Source organism: Ruditapes philippinarum, unplaced genomic scaffold, assembly GCF_026571515.1.
Source record: "Ruditapes philippinarum isolate M1 unplaced genomic scaffold, ASM2657151v2 ctg277_1_1_1_1, whole genome shotgun sequence".
Classification (NCBI taxonomy): Eukaryota; Metazoa; Mollusca; class Bivalvia; order Venerida; family Veneridae; genus Ruditapes; species Ruditapes philippinarum.
Window position 1 is genome coordinate 173,650 of NW_026859416.1, and position 20,149 is coordinate 193,798.

Consider the following 20,149-nt stretch of genomic DNA (forward strand, 5'->3'; position numbering starts at 1 on the left):
TTAAAATCGATTGTGCATGTGATTAATGATTGTAAACACATTCTTGTTTGTTTTTTTTTTCGTTTTTTTTTTGGCACCAAGTAATTAAAAATAAGTGTAATGTGTTTCTGTAGGATACAACGGATTGCCCTAACAGCGTTTGAAGAAACAATCATTAAATAACTAGTTCATCGCGATAATATTGGTAACGCCCATACGTTTAAAAGCTTTTTACTTCTAAAATACATATAGGAAATTCTTCATGAATTATAATTATGAGAAAAAGTGGACAATTAGAATTAACATGATACGAAACCTTCATTTGAAACATCAAGATTTACCTTGGCAATGACCAGAGACGTTTTGAAATCCTGTCTTACATCTACAAACAGAACTTCCGGGTAGGTTAACGCACTCAATGTGATCACCCTTACACACATTGGCCTTCCTTGTACACTCATTTAAATCAATGTCGCAGTTAGCGCCTTCCCAACCAGGAGAACAAATACATCCTGGAATATGAATAAATCAACTATAAGGTTATTAATATGCAAAGGGCCTGAAAGTAACAATTTGATTAAAAAGTAGAATTATAATAGTGTTGAATAGAAATTCAACAAACAAACCATATACCAATTTTAACAGATTCTACAATAGATGACCATTGCAAATATACCCAATAATCGACTTTAATAATGTTTGTTAAAAGTCTAGAAAGATGCTTTATCCCTTAAATCCGTAGACCCTCTAAGGCTTCAACACTTATGTTGTGGCCTCGATGATTCCGAAGAAACAGAAAAATATCAATAAGAAGTAGCTAGTGATTTTCCATAACTTCAAAAAAGTTCTTAACACTTCGTGTCTTTCTGATAAAGTACTGAGACATAATATAACGGTACAAACAATTCCAAATTGGCGATAAATTTACGGCAAAAGATATACTATGCTCAAATTTTCTTAATTATTTATACTTGCTACACAGTCTCCTTTTGAATATAAAATAATATTTTGTCATCACAGAAAGAAAACATGTTTATTTTAAAATACATCCAAACATTTTGGTTTTATTTTAGTTTGATTGTGCAATAGAATCAATAAAATTGTTGCACAAGTAAAGTAGAAGTATGAAATAAGATTAAACGGTTGAAATAAAGGACCCTGCTGCTAACATACCTTCTATCTTGTCGCAATGACCATGTAGACAACTACAACTCTTTGAACATCCAGCTCCAAAATGAAATTCATCACATACTTCAAAATATAATGACAAAAATGGCAATTGATAGTCAAACAGAACGTAACATTGGCATGAATATGATTATTTTGTAACTAAATTATCGCTCAGTTCTTAAACATTGTCTCACATAAATACTAAACAATAATAAAGAAGCACTAATCCAAACATTATAATTATTTCTTTTTTTTTAAATCATAATTATATACTAAAATGAAAAACTAATCAGATTTTAATATAGACTATAAAATACAAATGGTTACAGTTTGTTTAAAACACAATAGTTAGCTTTATTTTGAATTCAAAATAGCTTGAATTGTTCAAAACTCTGTTTGGGTTGCCATCAATAAAAATATTTTAATTCTTTTTGATATATCTGTTGTACTTTTCTTAAAAGTACAGTACTTTAAACTCACCTGAACAAGTACGTTCGTCATTTTCAAGTTTTGTTCCGATAGGACATTGACAAACGTATGAACCATTGGTATTGTTGCATGTGGAGCCGCCTGAACATCCGTTTAAGGTATTAACACTACATTCGTTTATATCTAAATGATGAAGACAAAACATACAACTCTGACTGGGGGCAAATTTTTCCAGCAGAATACAGAAATTGAAACACTTTTTCATTGTTTACATATTTACATACTTAATTGTCTATATCTATAAATTTATAAAATTTATTCATGAGCTATTTAACGAACTAAACCACAAATCAAAACAAACGAAATAAATCTTCATTTAACAGTTATAACTGAAAATATTATCTCATTATGATTAAGCAGATTTGTTTCTTCTTCATTCGGTAATTGACAAACGTAATTGTCAAAAATGTTATTGTAATTTATCCATAATGTATGATTTTCGTCATAATGAAAAATATTCTCCCTAAACAAATAACTTCAGGGATTGTTTTTTATTTATTCCTCCCTATTTAATCAAGCTTGTACATCACATGTAAGAGATACATAAGACACAGCTATATAGAAATAAATCATATAAAAGAAAAGCATATAAATTGTTTGGTCAAGGAACAATTACTACCTATACATGTCTTGTTGTCTCGGAGTAGTTTGTAGCCTTGACGGCACTTGCAGGAAAATGTACCATCCTTCACATAGCAATAATGAGAACAGTCAAGGTCGTTTAAATCCTTACATGGATCTTTTACTGCAAAAATAAACCCCCGAAAAATAGCAAAAAAAAAACAACAATTGATTAATAACATAAAATAATACTATAGATAAACGATAACAACATTTATTATAGCCTAGCAATTCAGTAATGGATTGTATCAACTAATTGAAAAGGTAAATACATGTATGCATATGAAGTGTAAGAATTTTTTTATTGTTTGTTGTTTCTTGTTTAAAATTAAACTTTTTTATATAATAAAGTATTTTAAATAGTAAAGTAACTGCCGTACCAAAAAATGTTAATTCATTTACAGAAAGATAATTATAATTGAAATAGTACTTGTTCATTGTGAACTAAATAATGTTATTAATCAAAGCATGTTTAAACAGTAAATTTACGTTTTAAGCATGTTTTTCTATCATCATTAAGTGTGTAACCATAATAGCAGTAACAGCTGTAGTGACCGGGACTATTTTCACAAAATTGTTCACATCCTGCTGTTCCAAGTGTGCATTCGTCGATATCTGAAACAATATAAAATAACAAGTTTTAGAAAAATGATCCGCAATGCAATTTTAAAATAATTCAATCATTCAACAGAGTAAATAATAAGCCTGATAAAAACTTTATCATTTCTCTGTTTAACAAGTTTTAATTTCTCGTGAACATTAGTTTAAACATATTTATTTCCCGAATATTTACATGATATACATAATACAATACAATCAGAATACAAATATATAATATATTCAAAGAAAAGGATGAGAACGAAAGACTAAGTCTTATAAAATCCTTCTCCTCGTGAACATTCAAGCCTTTAAAAAGACTAATACATGGAAAAACCTAAAAATATATATTTACAAGTACTAATATATATCAACACAAAAACATATACAATATATGATAAAGTTATATTCTCAGAAATAAATTGTGTTTTGTGATATGCTTATCCCGATTTAAGTTCCCAGTTTAAGAAATCACTCTGAAAAAAGTATTGGGCGAATAATCTGAAATTTCTTTACAAGTTATTTGTCAAGATCAACACCAAATGGCGCATTAATTTGAAAAAAAGTCTAGTCCCGACATGTCAAAAGCCTAAGTGGATTTTCTTTAACAAACTTCACAACTGAAAAATGAACTTGTTACGATTAGGGCGTTTATAATAAAATACAAATGTTATCTTATGGCAGTCACAATATAGCTTCCGATATAGCTCAAAGCCTAGTTATACTTGAAAACTAATTACCTTCACAGTGTGTTTTGTTAATTTTTGAAAATCCTTTACGGCACCCACACGTATATCCACCGATGGTATTTGAACACGATTGCGTGCAATCATTTGTAACAGGGTTTAAGCATTCATCAAAATCTGTTGTTGGAAAAAGAAGTTTATGCATTTAAGGAATGCATTTTTTTATAGGTTTTTTATGATTTTTAATTTCATGGTTATAAAATGACGAAATGAAAAGATGACTTTTATAGGTTTTTTATGATTTTTAATTTCATGGTTATAAAATGACGAAATGAAAAGATGACTTTTGAAGAAAAAAATGTTTTATATCGACCTACGTTTTCTTTTTAAACCAAATGCAAACATTAAAAAGATAAGCTGTTTAAAATACTTTAATAGGCTTTAAATCAAGTCATATTCACAAACAGACAATACCTGTACAAGTTCCGTCGAATGATTCAATAAATCCCTTTATACATCTACAGCTGTATGATCCTTGATTGTTCACACATTCTTTTCGGGAGTCTTTGCAGATATCACCAACAATGTCTCTACATTCATCAACATCAATGTTACACTTTTTACCAGTCCACCCAGGTAAACATATACAACCTTTAACAGGGTCACATCGATCGGCACCTTGACCAGTACACTCACATTTCTTGGAACAGTTTTCTCCCCAATTTGGGATATCGCATTCTATTTAACGTTTTATAATAATTATCATTTATATCTTTTAACGCAACATTTACCATATGAGATGCATTTCGAATTATCAGCTGATAAGAACAAAAGCCTCAGTGGATTTTCTTAAACAAAATTCACAACTGAAAAATGAACTTGCTACGATAAGGGCGTTTATAATAAAAGACAAATGTTATCTTATGGCAGTCACAATATAGCTTCCAATATAGCTTAAAGCCTATGTGTTTACATGCTGTTATATGCCATATCATGATATGATCTTAAATAATAATGCAAATCTCGTTAAATTGAATTAAGAAAAAGGAATAAAACAAATAAAAAAATATTAAAACAACAACAAACAAAACAATAAAAAAGCAAACGACAGCAAAAAAGAACAAAGAAGAAGAAACAACAAGAATTAAAAAACCAACAAAACACACACACACAACAAAAAACAACAACAACAATAGATTTAAAAACACTGTAGATTTAAGCACAGTATTGATACGGTAATGATTATATCACCTTTTATATTGAATAAATTTTGAGAATAACAAGTTGTAGTACATGTAGTTTGCGTAATAATATCTGATAATTACTCATTAACACCATACATCAAATACAAATCAATTAAAAGTAAGAAGTTGATAAACAGTTGATACAACAACTTCATGCTTCTTTAAGTTGCATATTATATTAAAGATTGAAGTTTATATATGAATTATATCTGATCAACTATATACTTACTTTTACATGTTGTTTTCTCTTGTAACTGGTATCCAATAAAACATTGGCATTTAAAACTTCCATTTGTATTCAAACAATCTTGTGGACAGACACTTCTTTCACATTCATCAATATCTAAGAAAAAGTAATTAGATCAAAATATAAAATAGAGCTTGATCGTAACAATGTATTAGATGTTTCTAAAAATTATTTGAGAATTGATAAATCATTTTTGAGATTCTTTTTCAAAGTGACAAAACTGTTTTCTATACATACTTTTTTGCCAAAACATTTCACAAGCAATGATTATTCAGGTGATAAGCATCAAACATTATTAAAAATAATTATTAAAACTTAATGAAATGTATGTTTTCAATTACTAATGAAGAAATAATGTATTCTTTTCTGATGTATAAGTAGAAATAATCGAAATTAATACTAAGTGACGTTAGTCAAGTTCAGCTGGTCTATTATGTTTACATTTGTGAGCTTTCAAAACGGTTTACAAAACGTATTTTGCAAATAGCGTTGTCGGACTTGACTTTTTGTATTCCTGTTAAATATTTCTTCTTCCTTTTAAAGTATAAACAGTTCACAATTCTGTAGTATACCAGTGTCTTTATGTTAAAACACTACGTAAGTTTTTTTTCTGTTATTTATGAATGTCCTTGGCAAGAAATATTCAACAATACGGCTTCAAGAAACTTGAAAACATTTCATTTATTATAAGTTCATAGATATTATACTATTTTACCTTTACATAGCTTGCCCGTATCATCTAGCTCAAAACCAGATTCACAGAAACAACTGAAGTTGCCTTTGTTGTCTTTAACACATCCGGCAGTTTGATAACAAGTGGCAATTTCATTTTTACTACATGACTTTTTTTCATCTGTCAAAATAGAAAGGAGTAAACCTATGTTTAAGGATTTTAATCTGACAATTAAAGAATATTACATTCGATATAATCATTAATCAGGTCAAACTTTCTTCCCATAGGATACCTTTTTTATTTACAGAGTTAGAGAAAAAACACCGACAATGTGAATTTGACGTCGTGATACAATTTCAACATGCATAAGAATAATAGACAAAATATAAATCTGAGAAGTCGCATAAAACGGTGATAATGAAAATGCTTTATTGCAGTATGTTCCTGAACGACACTTGTAAAAACCTGCTACCATAAATTTCCTTTAACTCCGATAGAATCATAGAACTAAATAATTATAAAAGAAATGGTATTCAGATACATCTACAGATGCCAATGATTAGAATCATTAAAAGCGGTATTTGCTCCAAACGTTATTTATTAATGCGCCCTCAACCAAAACACACTAAACTTTAACTGTCATAGTGTTTAAGTGTTTAAAAAACAAATTGAAAATGCGGACATACGTGTGACTGAACATTATTCATGCAGGATTAATGGAACAATTAAGCAATAAAAATTGTAATTGAAATAGCCAAATATACTACATTGCAACAGGAATTTGGTGCTCAACGACCCTCAAGGAGCAGAAATATGCACTCTGTTATTGAAAGTACTGGTAATGGATGCGGGACAAACAACACTGTACATGTTATACCATAAAATTTTTAAACAGAAAGCATTAAACGTCGTCTCCCAAAAAGACAGAATAAAACTTAATGCAGGGTTATTTTCGTAAGGTTATCAAAAATAGCAACAAAATGGTAAAGGTGAACCTTAGAAAAAAACCAACACTTTATCGGTTTTTTTTTTCACTTCAGTGATGTTATATTTTTCTGGTCCTTCAGGATCATTGATGCTAGCACTTTTAAGTGTTGAGAATTGAGCACAGCTCAAGCCGGTGCCAGGGAGCGTAAGGAATGTTGCACTTATTCAGTATCCCTCATGTACAGACTCAATCAAACTGAGTCTGTTATTCTTATGTAATTTTGTTGTGATTAATGCTTCCGAGGGATCATTTTGTTTCCGATTATTTATATAACATTATAAGTGATGTTACTAGATTAGTGCAAACATCTACCATTTTAAGAGTATGTAAAATCAGATAAAACTATATTTTTTGTTGAATTCGTTGTGAAAAAGCGCACAAAAGTTTGTTTCTTAATAAATAATTCTCCTTATATAATAATATGAAACATGACTGACATAGACGCTGTCAAAATGTAAAATTATATTAAAAAGATTTCTATAAATTGTTAAGCAGAACAATGTGCAATATGGTTGAGATCTAAACTCATATTGTGATTCTGACAATTCATATAGTCAGAGAAGTAGATGAAATGGCAATTTCTACGCAAACAATAAAACAATACCGGGACTAGCATAACATCTCCACGAAGACGTGTTGAAAATATAACCAGGAAAGCATTGACAGGTAAATCCTCCATTTGTGTTGTTACAAATGTGTGAGCAGTTGTGTCTGGCCTCGTTACACTCATTGATGTCTGAAATATTTATAAAACACTGAAAGTTATTAACACAAGACTTCAGGTAGTGAAATCAAAGCAATAAGGGCAGTGATGCTAGTCGTATTACTTCTATAGTTAATTTAGCTTCAATCAAACTTTTGAACCACGAAATATATTATATAATGATGCGTAAACCAGCCACTTGATTTGAATTCGTATTAGTCGCTAAACTAAATAGAATTACATTTTTTATCAACATTTACTCAAATATTTTGTAGTAGGAGCTATTGAAAATATTTTGAACTGACGCGAAAGCACGAAATAAAATAAAAATGTATGATAGGAAAATGTACGATAAGAAAATTATAAATATTGTTTACTATTAAATGCTTTAAACATTTGAACTATAAAAACATATAAACGAATTTACAATGCTTTTGATTGCACATTCATGGTTGGTTGCACGAAACACTCTCGAACGTCACTTGACGTCGTCGATAAAAATGACGTTGTGCTTAATTTAAGTATGTGTCACTCGTGTGATTGAAATATAAAAGGAATAATTTAATACATACTAACGTCTTTGGCAGTTTTAAGGTAATGCGATTGGCTAAATATATACAATGAAGAACTACCTGATGTTAAGATCTTGTTGAAATGGTGCTTTGGCAGAATTACATACATTTCAAATGAACGTAACTTAAATCAGATAAAAGTTTAGGCAAAAATAATTTGTAATGAGCGTTTCAAAATTACACAATATAGCAACAAAACAGATTTTAACGTACCATCTGAGCTTAAATAAAAATAAAATCAGAAGACTTAGCATTTTATATCGAAGCAAAACTCCAAAATCATCATCTGAATTTTCTTAAAACCTGTGTCTAATATACGTGTTGTAAAAGAGTCGCTCACCTCGGCATATGCTGATGTTTTTATAATCTACTCTAAATCCTGCTTTACAACTGCATATGTAACTTCCGTCAGTATTTATGCAATTATGGTCACACACATTATGGTTACATTCATCGATATCTATAAACAAATAAACAGGAAAGATACTTTAAGTGTCTCTGTACTTGATCCTGTTAAAAACTCACAGTGTGATAGCCCTGTCAACAAACCATTTAAACTTTTAAACAGTGATGTAAGATTAAATACTCAGTTAGTTGTTTTAAATCCAAGCGTAATTACTCTTGTAAAACCGACGGTTTTGAACGTTTTTTCTTAGTCCATTATGTATATTATACCCAAAGATAGATATTTTTGAAGATGTTTTTCCGTATTTGCCTAAGAAAAAGGATAAAAAAATGCAACATAAGTGTCATCTTGTAACACGTATACATACATATATATACACATGCATAAAAGCGCGCCAAATAATAACACCACGTGACGACATTTACGACGTCTTGTCATTAAGTTGGTTCCCAGTACTGTGCACGCTGGTATTTCACTGAAACAACGTAAGGGGCTTAAATTCAAAACAGTGAAATTGATAATTTCACTGTTTAAAACAGTGAAATTATCAGTTTTATATTACTGATATATTTTTATAAACCACCGAAAAGCATGTAATTAATATATTTACACGTGCATAGACATTTATAAAAGTAAGGACAAGTGCCATGGTTTTCATACCTAAACACTCTTCATTGTCGTCATCGAGAGAATGATATCCACGTGGACATTTACCGCACGTATAACCTTTACCATTGTTTAACGGGCTTGAAACTGGAATTCTTGTACAATTTCTTCCTAATGAACATGGATTTTCTGAACAAGCATCAAATTCTTTCTCACAATCCGATCCTAAAGAATGACATATAAAGAGTTTTATTAAAATTTCATCATATTTCAAATATTAAAACATTCTTCAAAATGTATCGTATGATGACATTTTTAGAACCAATTGCATAAGCATTTTTTTGCAATGGTTTTTAAAAATGCAATATTTTCTTTTTATTTAAATTGAAAATGACAATTGCACCCAAATATATATCTATTTATTTTATGCTTTTCAGTGGATTACTGATTTATCCGTGAAAATTATATTTGGTAATTTCACAGTGAAAATTATCAAAATATAATTTCACTCTTTTCAATGACGAAACTACTTTTTTAAGACTTTCCCCATGTGGTACCTCAATTTTATTTTTGTTGACAATTCTGACAATGTCAGGCTGTTTAAAGAAAAAGCAAAACTGAAATTGATTAATAACTTAAATGTCAAAAGTAATAAAAAGAAGAAAACTTACTTCTACTCATTCAAATTCATGAAATTCCAATCACCAAATTTCGTTTTTTTGTTTCATTTTGACAGTCTCAAAAATACATTCCTTCCCCATGCAAAAACTGCTCTTGATGACATTTGGGCATATTAAAGTATCCTACGAGCAATAACTGCCGTATGCTTTATGAAAAATTGAAAGCATTGACAGCCATAACTCGAAGAATAAGTTAAATCAACCCAGCGTTCTTGAGCAGTTTTCCAAGTTTTCCATTTTCCTAGCTCCTTTTCTGAATGTTTTCACATCTGTCAACACTTATTTTTTGTCTGTTACAATCCTCAAATAAGTTTTCTTTCTTTTAAAAATGTGTATGACTAACAAATCCAAATTATATCCTCTGAATCTTACACAATTATTTTCCTCCCATGAAATACACAACTTTAAAAAATGGCTGCCGCTTACAATTTACAAAGCCAGGTCTAATATAAATTCGCACTAAGTAACAGAAATATGGATGGATGGTTGGACTTTTTCTCCTACAAGAATTGTTTGTTTTTATTATCAAAACAAGCGATCATTCATATTTTTTTAATAAAATTAATAAATATCACCGTCATTTAATGTTGATTGGCGGACTTATTTTTCAGCTCAAGACTTCTTTTTTTTAATGAGAATTTCCGAATAAATGGGGCTCTCAATGGGGGAAACAGTTTTAATATTAACGTTAAAATTATGGAAATTTCGTTTTAACTTGTTTTTAAGCATAAAATAAAAAGAAAATTTGTCTGTTTGTTGTGTAAGATGTAATTTTATTTCATCTCGTGAACTTTAAAAACTCGTGAGAATACTGTTTTTAAAGCCCACTCGATGAAATAAAATTTCATCTTACACACAAACAAACAAATATCCTCTATATCATAATAATCAATATGAAATGACAAGGAAGATCTTCTACGACCTTGTATCTATATTCAATAAAAAATGGTCATACATATGTGAGATACAAATAATCTAACCTTCATATCCTGTATTGCAGACACAAGTTGCATATTTGAAGTATTCTGTCTCTCGAGTGTCCTCACGTATTTCGTCCGTGCAGTACCCGTTTCCATGACAACCGGTGCATAATATGATACTTACAATAAATGAAGGCGAAGATCTATCTTTTGCATTCTTGGCATAAAACCTGCAACGATATGTTAATATTTTAATCAAATGTCAAATACCTTCCTAACGTTTGCAATAGCATTAATCTACATTTCCATTAAGCATACCTGTATTTTCAAATTAAATTTTTTTGACTTCCTAAATTGCATAAAACTATGATTTGAAAAGTTAAAAATATTTTCATCACAATTGTTCTAGCTAGTCTTTGTCAATCTGGCTGGCTCTATTTAATTATAGTTTTTGTTTTGAAAACAGTTACTATGTAGATTTGTGTGTACTAAGCGTTTTGAGCCTGTAAAGTAAGCAAAGGTTATATGTTGGAAGAAGTTGAAAGAGCAACAATTCTATATTAAAAAATACAGACTTTGTTTAAATAAGCCTGTTCATGACAGATAATGTAAAAGTGCAACATCTCTGTCAGCTTCACAAGCTATACATTATAAAACATTTCCGATTATGTGAGGATGCTTGATATAAAAAGAAAATATATATGTGTACATGTTTCTCCTTGTAACTTATTTTACAATTTTAAAATTTAAATGAAATGTGAGATATGATATACCGCACTACTGATGGGTTTTCATCAAATTGTTTGAAAGATACAGTAGAAGTTTCAGAATCAATCTGAGCATCGACGTTGTTTTCAATAAAGAGAAGTTCTGTTTCGTCATCAAAAGTCACTTGGCAATTTACGTCATCTCCTTTTGTTATATTAAGTGTATCACATCCAACCAAATAAGGCACTGTTTCGTCTAAAAGATAAAGAGAACATATACAAGGTATTAGGTATTATGAAAATAAAAATGTATCAATTATCTCACTTACTATATAAAATGAACAATTCTCACACTATGTATATAATTTTTAAATACTTTTCATAAATTCAACAAGAGTGAATAAAATATATGAGACAGTACATTTTCAGCATGCAGTGTACCCCAAACTGTAAAATGGTGTTACCTAGTTCAACACGAGTTGAATCAGCCTGTCCCTTGATACGATTAGCTTCCTCGGCTATTTCTGTCTTCTCGGTGAAAACAAAGTCAAATATACACTCAATGTTTTGTGATCCATTGCAAACTTTCTCTGCATTTTTCCTTGTTTCTTCGTCAACTTCATCTAAGAATCTTGGAACATAACTGTCATTATGATAATCAAAATGGGTGGTTCCGTCTTCATATACAAATGCAGAATCATTCATGATAATTGCCCCTGAAAAAAGAAAATTAGTAGTTTACATTGTGTTAAAATAAATTAACTCACATTTCTAAAAACGATAAAATGGATAAATGCTTAAACTGCTATTCCTTTTCCAATTGAGATCTTGTTTCAAAGATCGAATAAAAGAAATAATAATGAGCACGTTGTTCGTTTTTTTGTATTATATTAGTACAGCAAGATCAAATTTATATGTGGCCTAAAACTTAAAGGGAGACACAGGCAAAATTTTCATTTTTTCTTTTTGAATTTTTCATTCATTATTCTGTAAATGTCCTCAAAATGAATACACTAGGCAGTCACAGGAACAAAATTTTTCTCCTTAAAAAAATATAATGGTGGTTTCCTAACTTGACCCGCGTGGATCAGGTTAGAACGTTAAGATGTCACAATTGTTGTCACAGTGAACTCTGGAAACGTTAATTTATTAAAGAACATGTCAAATGAATGGCTTAATCTGGTTTCAATCATAAAATATCCACAATATATGTTATTATAGCTTCCATGGTTTCTTTAAGTCACATGCTTGTTTTAAAACAACTCGATGATTCTGTCGGCAGCTAAATGTTTATCAACATATGTTGATATATTTACGCTTCAAACCAAAAATATATAGAATATATACAGAAATTCATACTGGGACTTTAAAAAAACGTCATTTAAGCGTGATTGGAGTACATAAGATCATTTATTATTTTGTCATTAATTTGCCTGAGTATACCTTTAAAACATGAATCCTCATTTAAATCATTAAGAAAGTTTATAATGGATATCTCGTATAGAATTAAAAAACATACATGTTTTTCCGTAAGCAAACACTTCCCTTTCTGATACGTTTGAAGACAGAACAGTCCCGTTTGGCATCATGAAGTCGTTACTGGATATTCCATCATAATTACCAAGTAGACCAGTTGTTGCATTAATTAACGTCTTAGGAACTATTGTGTTCAGTGATAACATTCCTGCACTATAAGATATGTTCAACTCTATGCCTACAACACAATAGAAACAACAAATTGTGAGCATTTAAGTTTTTTGTTACAGACTTTAACATGTGCCATTCGTTTTCACTTTAATAGAGAAAGCAATCATTTCGATAAACTAATAAACGAATTTTCGTATTGACCATATCTTAGTATAATAATATAAAAACAATTCGCCAAGTTTGTTTTAATTTTTATAAATGCCTAGGCGGAATGAAAAAATATGGACATTAGCATCTTTCATTATTACATGACAATTCTAGATTTTGGAATAAGACACTAACAATATCAAAACAAAATATTTTTGAATAAAGAACCGATAATTGGTATGTAAAGTATACATAACAAATTATAATTAAAAAGGAGTTTTTATGAATCAAGTTAATGATAAGAATATCTGAACCAAGTTACCACTCAATGTAAACAGTGCACTTAGCGTATCGTCTCTTTTAGATATGATAATGTTTTTCTCTTCGGTTGTATATGAAAAAGGTGTTTCGTTATCATCATGGGAAATGTACTGATCAGTCAAATCTATTTTGTTTCCGTAAAGATTAAGACCTGAAATAAATAACTATAGTTAGTATCTGATGAATCAAGTTTAACTAGCTCTAATTATGATTTCTTAATATCATTTTATGATAATCTTAAAGAGGCAATGTACGTTAACTTTAAACATTATGCCATTATCGATAAAAAAACAATAGGAATATTTTAAATTTCTATGACACGAATACCCATAAATCACCAAAAACTACTCTATATACTTAAAGATATACTATGCTTATCTTTGGGTGAAATATTTTTTATTTTAGAAATGCATTGAAATCCATGAATTATTATTGAATATGTTTAATTTGAATAAAGAATGAATAAACTATGAATGGGAAGCTGCATTCTTTATTAAGGGTCAAGTAAAGTTGGTCTCTTCTTAGAAAAAACTGCCAGTTTTTTTAACGACACTATATATTCATATTGAGACCACCAATAGTGTGTAAAGTTCAAAACATAACATATCTACTTTAAATGAAGTCGAAACATGTTTATTTTATACAAACAAAGAGACTGTGTAGCAATTATCAATATTTTCAAAAATCAAATGTGAGCATAGTATATCATTAAAAAGGAAATTGCAGAATGTTTCTATTATTTGTATCATAGTTTGAGGACTTTTCTGTTAAAAATGTGTCTGAGTTAAATCGTATACACATATACATGTACTGTGCGTTAACTAGAGTTCAGGTATTAGTTACCCGCACTCTAGAGCATGCCCATTGATTGGCTCATTTTAGCTGGGGTTTACTGACAGTGACGACAGAGAAATATCATATTTATATGCTCTTTCATTGGTTCTATTTTTCTGGGGTTTCATTTTGTACAGCATGGAACGTGATTTTATGTCTGACTATGATACAAAAGACAGAGAACATCAAAACATTCTGCAATCTGATTAATACTTGGGGGCTACAAACCAGCTGGCATCGTGTTTCGATGCTCTTTCTATTACATATCCTTACATAATCAAGGTCAGCACATTTTCAAACCAATGTTTAATTTTTGTAGTCATTTTTTGCATACAAGATTTTTATGGAAGTTACCATTCTTGGCCTTGTTCAGTTCCACATAGAATGAAGCATTGGATGAATCTTTTGCAGCAAACGCACTAAAAAGTGTTGCGTCAGACAGCGACCCATCTTGTTTCCTTGCCCGCTCTGTTCTTGCTTGGAGATCAAAGGAAATATTTTCTGTTTGAACTTTAAGAAGAGTGTATTCTCCAAGGCCATTAAATGTAAAGTTAAGACCATCCAATGTTTGGAAATGAGGATCGCCCCAAAATGTTCCTTTAAAAATAATGAGAGCATAATAAATAATATACAAAATAAAAACTTGATAGTAGCGGATACGTTTGTGGTGAATATGAAAAAAAATAAGATAAACATATACCAATCTTTTCCTGAATGATTTACTAATTTATTAATATTCTGATTTGTTTCTGTTACCAGAAACTAAAACTAAAAATACAAACACAAACAAAACAAAAACAAACAAAGAATATAATAAAAAAAAAACACAAAAACATATAAAAATCCAAAAAAACAACCAAAATCATCACAAAAAAAACCCATAAAAAACAACAACTAAAAATATAACAACCACAAAACATCCCAAAAACATGAAAAACATTTTTTTTCTATGCCTGTGCTAAAATAATATTTTACGTACCAAAATTATATGGTGATTTCCCGTAACATGCACCAGTTGGACGTAAATCGTAGAAAAGATTGCAGTAGTTCGAAATCTCACAGCATACTTTTCTTGGATGAACGTCATTTATATAATGATCCACTTTATGGTCTGGATGGTATCGGTAAAAGCCGCCTGCTACAGGTCTTCTGTCCGTCCAAAGCTGTGTTGAAAGATCGTAACAGCATGACTGAAATAAAACATGACTGAAATATAATGCGATTGATGAATATTCAAATACATGGTCAAATACATAATCTTGATTTTATATAGAATATATTTTCAACATTTAATATAAAGCTACAAAAAGACTGTGCTATTCAACATTTTAGATCACCCCTTCTTCTGACGTGAATTAACTGATAAATATGCGGATTGAACAATACTGACCTTTCCATACGGTTGATATATTTGTCCAGGAAACATATCGACGCACGTGTAAGGTGTCTGCGACCACCGTCTAATATTCCAAAACCATGGATCAGTCCTTGATAACCTTATGTCACAAGGACAATCAGGAAGTCCACTTGCTATAATGTCATTTTTCTGTTTCTCTTCTAGATTTGTGTTGTACCACGTGATACATTCAACATCATAGTTTGGTTTGGAATCAGTCATACTTGACAATGGTTTAAATACCAAACCAGCTACTCCTAAAACACAAAATACATTAAAATATAAGTGACCCTCTTAGAATTTTATCATTATCTCTTATCGTTTATGTGCCTCTATCACCTCATTTTTAAATATTCATTCGTAATAAGTCTTTTAATGTTTTAATGCCAATAACTATATATTTTCGATTTATAATGCATAAATGTCTAGGTTTGTTGTAAATCATTTTAGTTCAACATTAGACATAAATGATAATGACAGTACCGTCAAACGATGAAGGCAAACTCTGCTCTACTTTATCAAGCCCCAATGATGAGTCAGAGAATGAAAATGGGTGGGTATATGGTTTAGTTTGATTTATCGCATATCCAACCCAAATTGTGGGGTTCTGGGCTCCCTTGTATCTCCACTGCATTACATCATGGCCATAAATGAAGAATGAAAATGTTACAGAACCGTCTGAAATAAGTACTGCTTGAAATGTAACGGCCTGAAAAAAATATGAAGATATATACCGACATGAATGTATTACTTCTAAATTTGGTTCATTATTGTTCGTTACTTTCAGTTATTATGTATTGACTTCTTTAATTATTGTTCAATTTTCAAACAACCTCATAATCTTTACTTTTATCTCAGTTCTTTTTTTTTCAAAACTAAAATATATTTAGGAATTATGGTATTATTTTACAAATAATGCGTGTTAGAAATCAATACTGTCTGCGGTATTACTAAACTGTTACAATGGAAAATGTTACGTTAAGAAAAATATCTCTCTCTTGTAGATCTACACTGGGGGGGGGGGGTTGCCCGAATATAATCTTTTCTTCAATATCTTAAATTTTAATCGATAAGGTAATACAACGTACCTGTGTTTTATCGTAATCATTGTTAGATGCCTTCATAGAGTCCCAAGTTGCTAGCAGTACAAAACTGGCATCAAACTTGTCGATGTCTCAAAATGTTGTCACTATGTCTTCTAGGTAAGTAACCAAACTAGACGGAGACTCCCTATCTTCTTTCATCATTTTGTAATTGTTTTGAATGTCATAGATGCGGAAGAAAACAGATCCCGATGATGAATTGATTGGTGCATGGAATGGTGCTATAAGTGTTCTATTAGCAAACTCAGAAACACCGTCTCTGTTCCTCGGAGGTGTTGGATTTGTATATTTACTATCAAAGCTTATAATACCATTTGAACATACCTAAAACGCAACGTTATACTAAAAACAATTGTTTATAAAGGCAAATTATTCCGTAGAATGTAATGTTACAATACAGTATTATTGTCATTTTAGATACTAGGAAGAACATACAGTTTTTTAAATAATAATTAATCATAAAACCAAGAAAAATAGCAGGCAATCAAAAATTTGAAAGAACTAATTCAACAGGGCTAAAAGTCTTAAAATCATAAGAAATGTTATAATTTCACTAATAGATCTGCTACAACTCGTTGTTGACAATACAATTTAATTAAACCAACATATGACCTTTGATTGATTACAACTTACATATAACTCTTTATGTATTCTATCAAACATTGGAATACCCGGAGAAAATAAAATCTTCTCCCCACAAACGCTGCTTTTTGGTACTTCTTTATCTTTATGTTTAAGTCCATATGGTAACAGTGGCACTAAAGAAAGAAAAAAAAAGAAATTTACGAGAATTGAGCAAATGTAGTAGTATGTTATTATGTTATTTACAGCTATAAGTAAGTATTATTGTGATCATCACATCTGCAAAGAAGGATACAATTGAAATTAACTTTTAATGTTTATATTCTAAAATTGAAATAGTCAAAAAAAGATTGGCGATCGTCGTTTTTGAAATGCAGTTTATTTCATTTAAAGAAAAGAAAATGTTCATAAATAATGTATTAAATCTGAAAGAGAGAAAAAAAGTACCAAACAGATTGAACTTACTTGTATCGCATTTATTTGCCTTTTTATCATGTATTCCAGACACACATGAACACAATTGATTGGTACACTTGGCCTTTTCCGTATAACAATAATCTCGTGTAACACAGGCACCGCCTATATTTGCTATATAACAGAACAATCATTTGAAATACTAATCGTTTAATGAGTTTTTTATTAAAGTGTGTCACTGATTGCCTAATTAATATCATCATACATCATGTAAATGGGTTTATCAAAACAAAAGAATATTCATCTAATAGAAAATGCTTTTACTAATTGAAACTAAATTTATTATAAACATATATAGAAATGACGAGTTTAATTTTTCCTAAAACTTAGACATTACTTATCAGTTCTGTATTATTTTATTTACGGAGTGCCTCACAACAATACTAAACTAAATATTCGACACGTGTATAACATCATATTAAAATCAAAACAACTTACATTTTTCTACGCATAAAGGCGGTAATGAGCTCCATTCTCCATCGTTTTGGCAGCTGATCGATGTATTCCCAACAAGAAGAAATCCTTCATTGCATAGAAAAGTAATTGTCGCTTCGTACTTTGTCCCTTTTGCATCATCCCATTTCCCATTTTCCGGTAGATGCTTAGGTTGTTCACAATCTTTAATATATCAATAGTTGCACTTAAATTCAATACAAAATATATTGATTAGTTATGTTGGAGATAATGCCACATTTTAGAAAGAAATTCATAGTATTTGAAACCAAAATACCGTATTGCAGTTGTTATGTTTGTGGCAAATATTTAATTTTGGCTATATTGGCTAAGGTTTCCTTACAAGGATTTCGCGAGTTTCTGGAACTTTATTCCCTGCTTTAGATCAGTCGTTTATTTTTATATTGTGATGCGTACAAATCAGTTTGTCAAGAACATATTTTCAATATTCATGTTTGTTAATTTACAAAGTATATAAACCTGATAGAGGTAAATAAGCAGTTGTTCTGAAGCTATGTTGATTGACAAGCCAACAACTATTTACGATGTATATAATTTATGGTTTACAATTTTGAAATCTACTTCGTTATATAATTGCTTCCCATTGAGTATATGTAATAGAAGATTTTAACGCAAAATCATATAATGGAGTGTAAAAATAAAACATATCCTTCCTCGCTTACCTTTAATTTCACACAGCGGATTATCGCCCCATACACCACCGTCGTCACATGTTAAAATGTTGTTCCCTTTCAATTCATACCCTGTGTTACATTGTATAGTTGCACTGCTGCCAAAGTCAGTTCCACCGTTGTCAACCCTTTCTCCATTCTCTGGTGTTGGATCACCACAATCTATGGAATATTTAAAAATTGTGTTACAAAATGTAACATGAATATCATTAGTATAAAATAAGCGTTCAAACCACAACTGCTTCTTGACAATGATGTAATTTTAAAGAAATTCCCCGACATACCTTGCTTTTGGCAGGTGACGCTACTATTCCATCCGTCCAACATACATGTAACAATGGGTGGCCCTTCTAAACTATAACCTTTGTTACATGTCACAAAAGCTGAAGATCCAACTGTTGTACCAGAAGATGCATTAACTTTGCCGTTTGGTACCGACAATAAACCACAATCTGATAACAGAAAAATTCTTATAAATATCCGAAATTTCAAATGATTTACTTCATATGCTTGCAAACTTGCACCATAAAAGCAGGCTGTTAAAGTTATAATGTGACACATACAAACTAACTATACTGATTGATTTCTTTTAATTTTGTTCTTTTGAAATATAATTTTCAAAGATTTAAACTTTTATGGTTTTTATCTATAATACTTGATAATCATGTAATTTGGCTAGATAAAGATATTTATTTTCGAAACCCATGGCTAATTGTAAGATTTGAATAATAAACATTTTAAACACGTCTTCTTTCAAATGTCATCTTGGAAAGTAAGATTTATACATTCTGTAGTCTCGTAGGTCTCTTTGACGGACAAATTGCATAACTTGTTCTTATAATTATTTCAGAACAAATATTCTATTTAAAGTAATGGTTCAGGACAGATATGCCAAAGTCAATGTCTAACCCGTCCAGAAGGTTCTTCTGTGCATATATGATATGATCATCTGTCAGAAAAAAAGCCATTGGGTGTTTTGAAGGGTGAACAAAGGTACTTGCATTGTATGCTTTCTCGCCTATCTTTAAAGTAACTCACGTTCAATCTAGTCACCAGTTAACAAGATATGTCTCTATAAATTTTAGATTGACATAATATAATGTTTTTGCTTAACTGACAGTCAGAATTTGTTGGTACCCAACGGTCGGAGTTTTCATATTCCAAAATCGGCAAAAATGAATAATACTCTGTTTAATCTTTATCGTACATCCT

General features: G+C 30.3%; 2 protein-coding genes across 3 annotated transcripts in view; both read right to left on the reverse strand.

The window, feature by feature from the left end:
- LOC132756403 (mucin-like protein) overlaps positions 1-16,909 on the reverse strand; it is a 23,499-nt gene extending 6,590 nt beyond the window's left edge. Inside the window, exons 1-22 of one of the 2 annotated variants that reach the window (XM_060747471.1) lie at positions 16,722-16,909; positions 16,117-16,342; positions 15,628-15,890; positions 15,217-15,427; positions 14,592-14,834; positions 13,405-13,554; positions 12,808-13,002; positions 11,753-12,004; positions 11,355-11,544; positions 10,642-10,811; positions 9,036-9,206; positions 8,310-8,429; positions 7,299-7,430; positions 5,749-5,886; positions 5,016-5,129; positions 4,017-4,280; positions 3,597-3,719; positions 2,749-2,874; positions 2,258-2,383; positions 1,630-1,761; positions 1,153-1,230; positions 321-491 (exon numbers count right to left, since the gene is read on the reverse strand). In XM_060747471.1, the coding sequence (XP_060603454.1) occupies positions 321-491; positions 1,153-1,230; positions 1,630-1,761; positions 2,258-2,383; positions 2,749-2,874; positions 3,597-3,719; positions 4,017-4,280; positions 5,016-5,129; positions 5,749-5,886; positions 7,299-7,430; positions 8,310-8,429; positions 9,036-9,206; positions 10,642-10,811; positions 11,355-11,544; positions 11,753-12,004; positions 12,808-13,002; positions 13,405-13,554; positions 14,592-14,834; positions 15,217-15,427; positions 15,628-15,890; positions 16,117-16,342; positions 16,722-16,757 (3,631 nt within the window). In that variant the 5' untranslated portion in view covers positions 16,758-16,909. The remainder of the gene's footprint in view (positions 1-320; positions 492-1,152; positions 1,231-1,629; positions 1,762-2,257; positions 2,384-2,748; positions 2,875-3,596; positions 3,720-4,016; positions 4,281-5,015; positions 5,130-5,748; positions 5,887-7,298; positions 7,431-8,309; positions 8,430-9,035; positions 9,207-10,641; positions 10,812-11,354; positions 11,545-11,752; positions 12,005-12,807; positions 13,003-13,404; positions 13,555-14,591; positions 14,835-15,216; positions 15,428-15,627; positions 15,891-16,116; positions 16,343-16,721) is intronic. The other variant, XM_060747472.1, reaches the window with a different exon arrangement.
- The window catches only part of LOC132756413 (deleted in malignant brain tumors 1 protein-like), a 30,812-nt gene continuing 27,471 nt past the window's right edge, over positions 16,809-20,149 (reverse strand). Inside the window, exons 33-38 of the mRNA XM_060747484.1 lie at positions 19,222-19,389; positions 18,929-19,099; positions 18,231-18,410; positions 17,784-17,906; positions 17,370-17,494; positions 16,809-17,060 (exon numbers count right to left, since the gene is read on the reverse strand). Of these exons, the coding sequence (XP_060603467.1) occupies positions 16,809-17,060; positions 17,370-17,494; positions 17,784-17,906; positions 18,231-18,410; positions 18,929-19,099; positions 19,222-19,389 (1,019 nt within the window). The remainder of the gene's footprint in view (positions 17,061-17,369; positions 17,495-17,783; positions 17,907-18,230; positions 18,411-18,928; positions 19,100-19,221; positions 19,390-20,149) is intronic.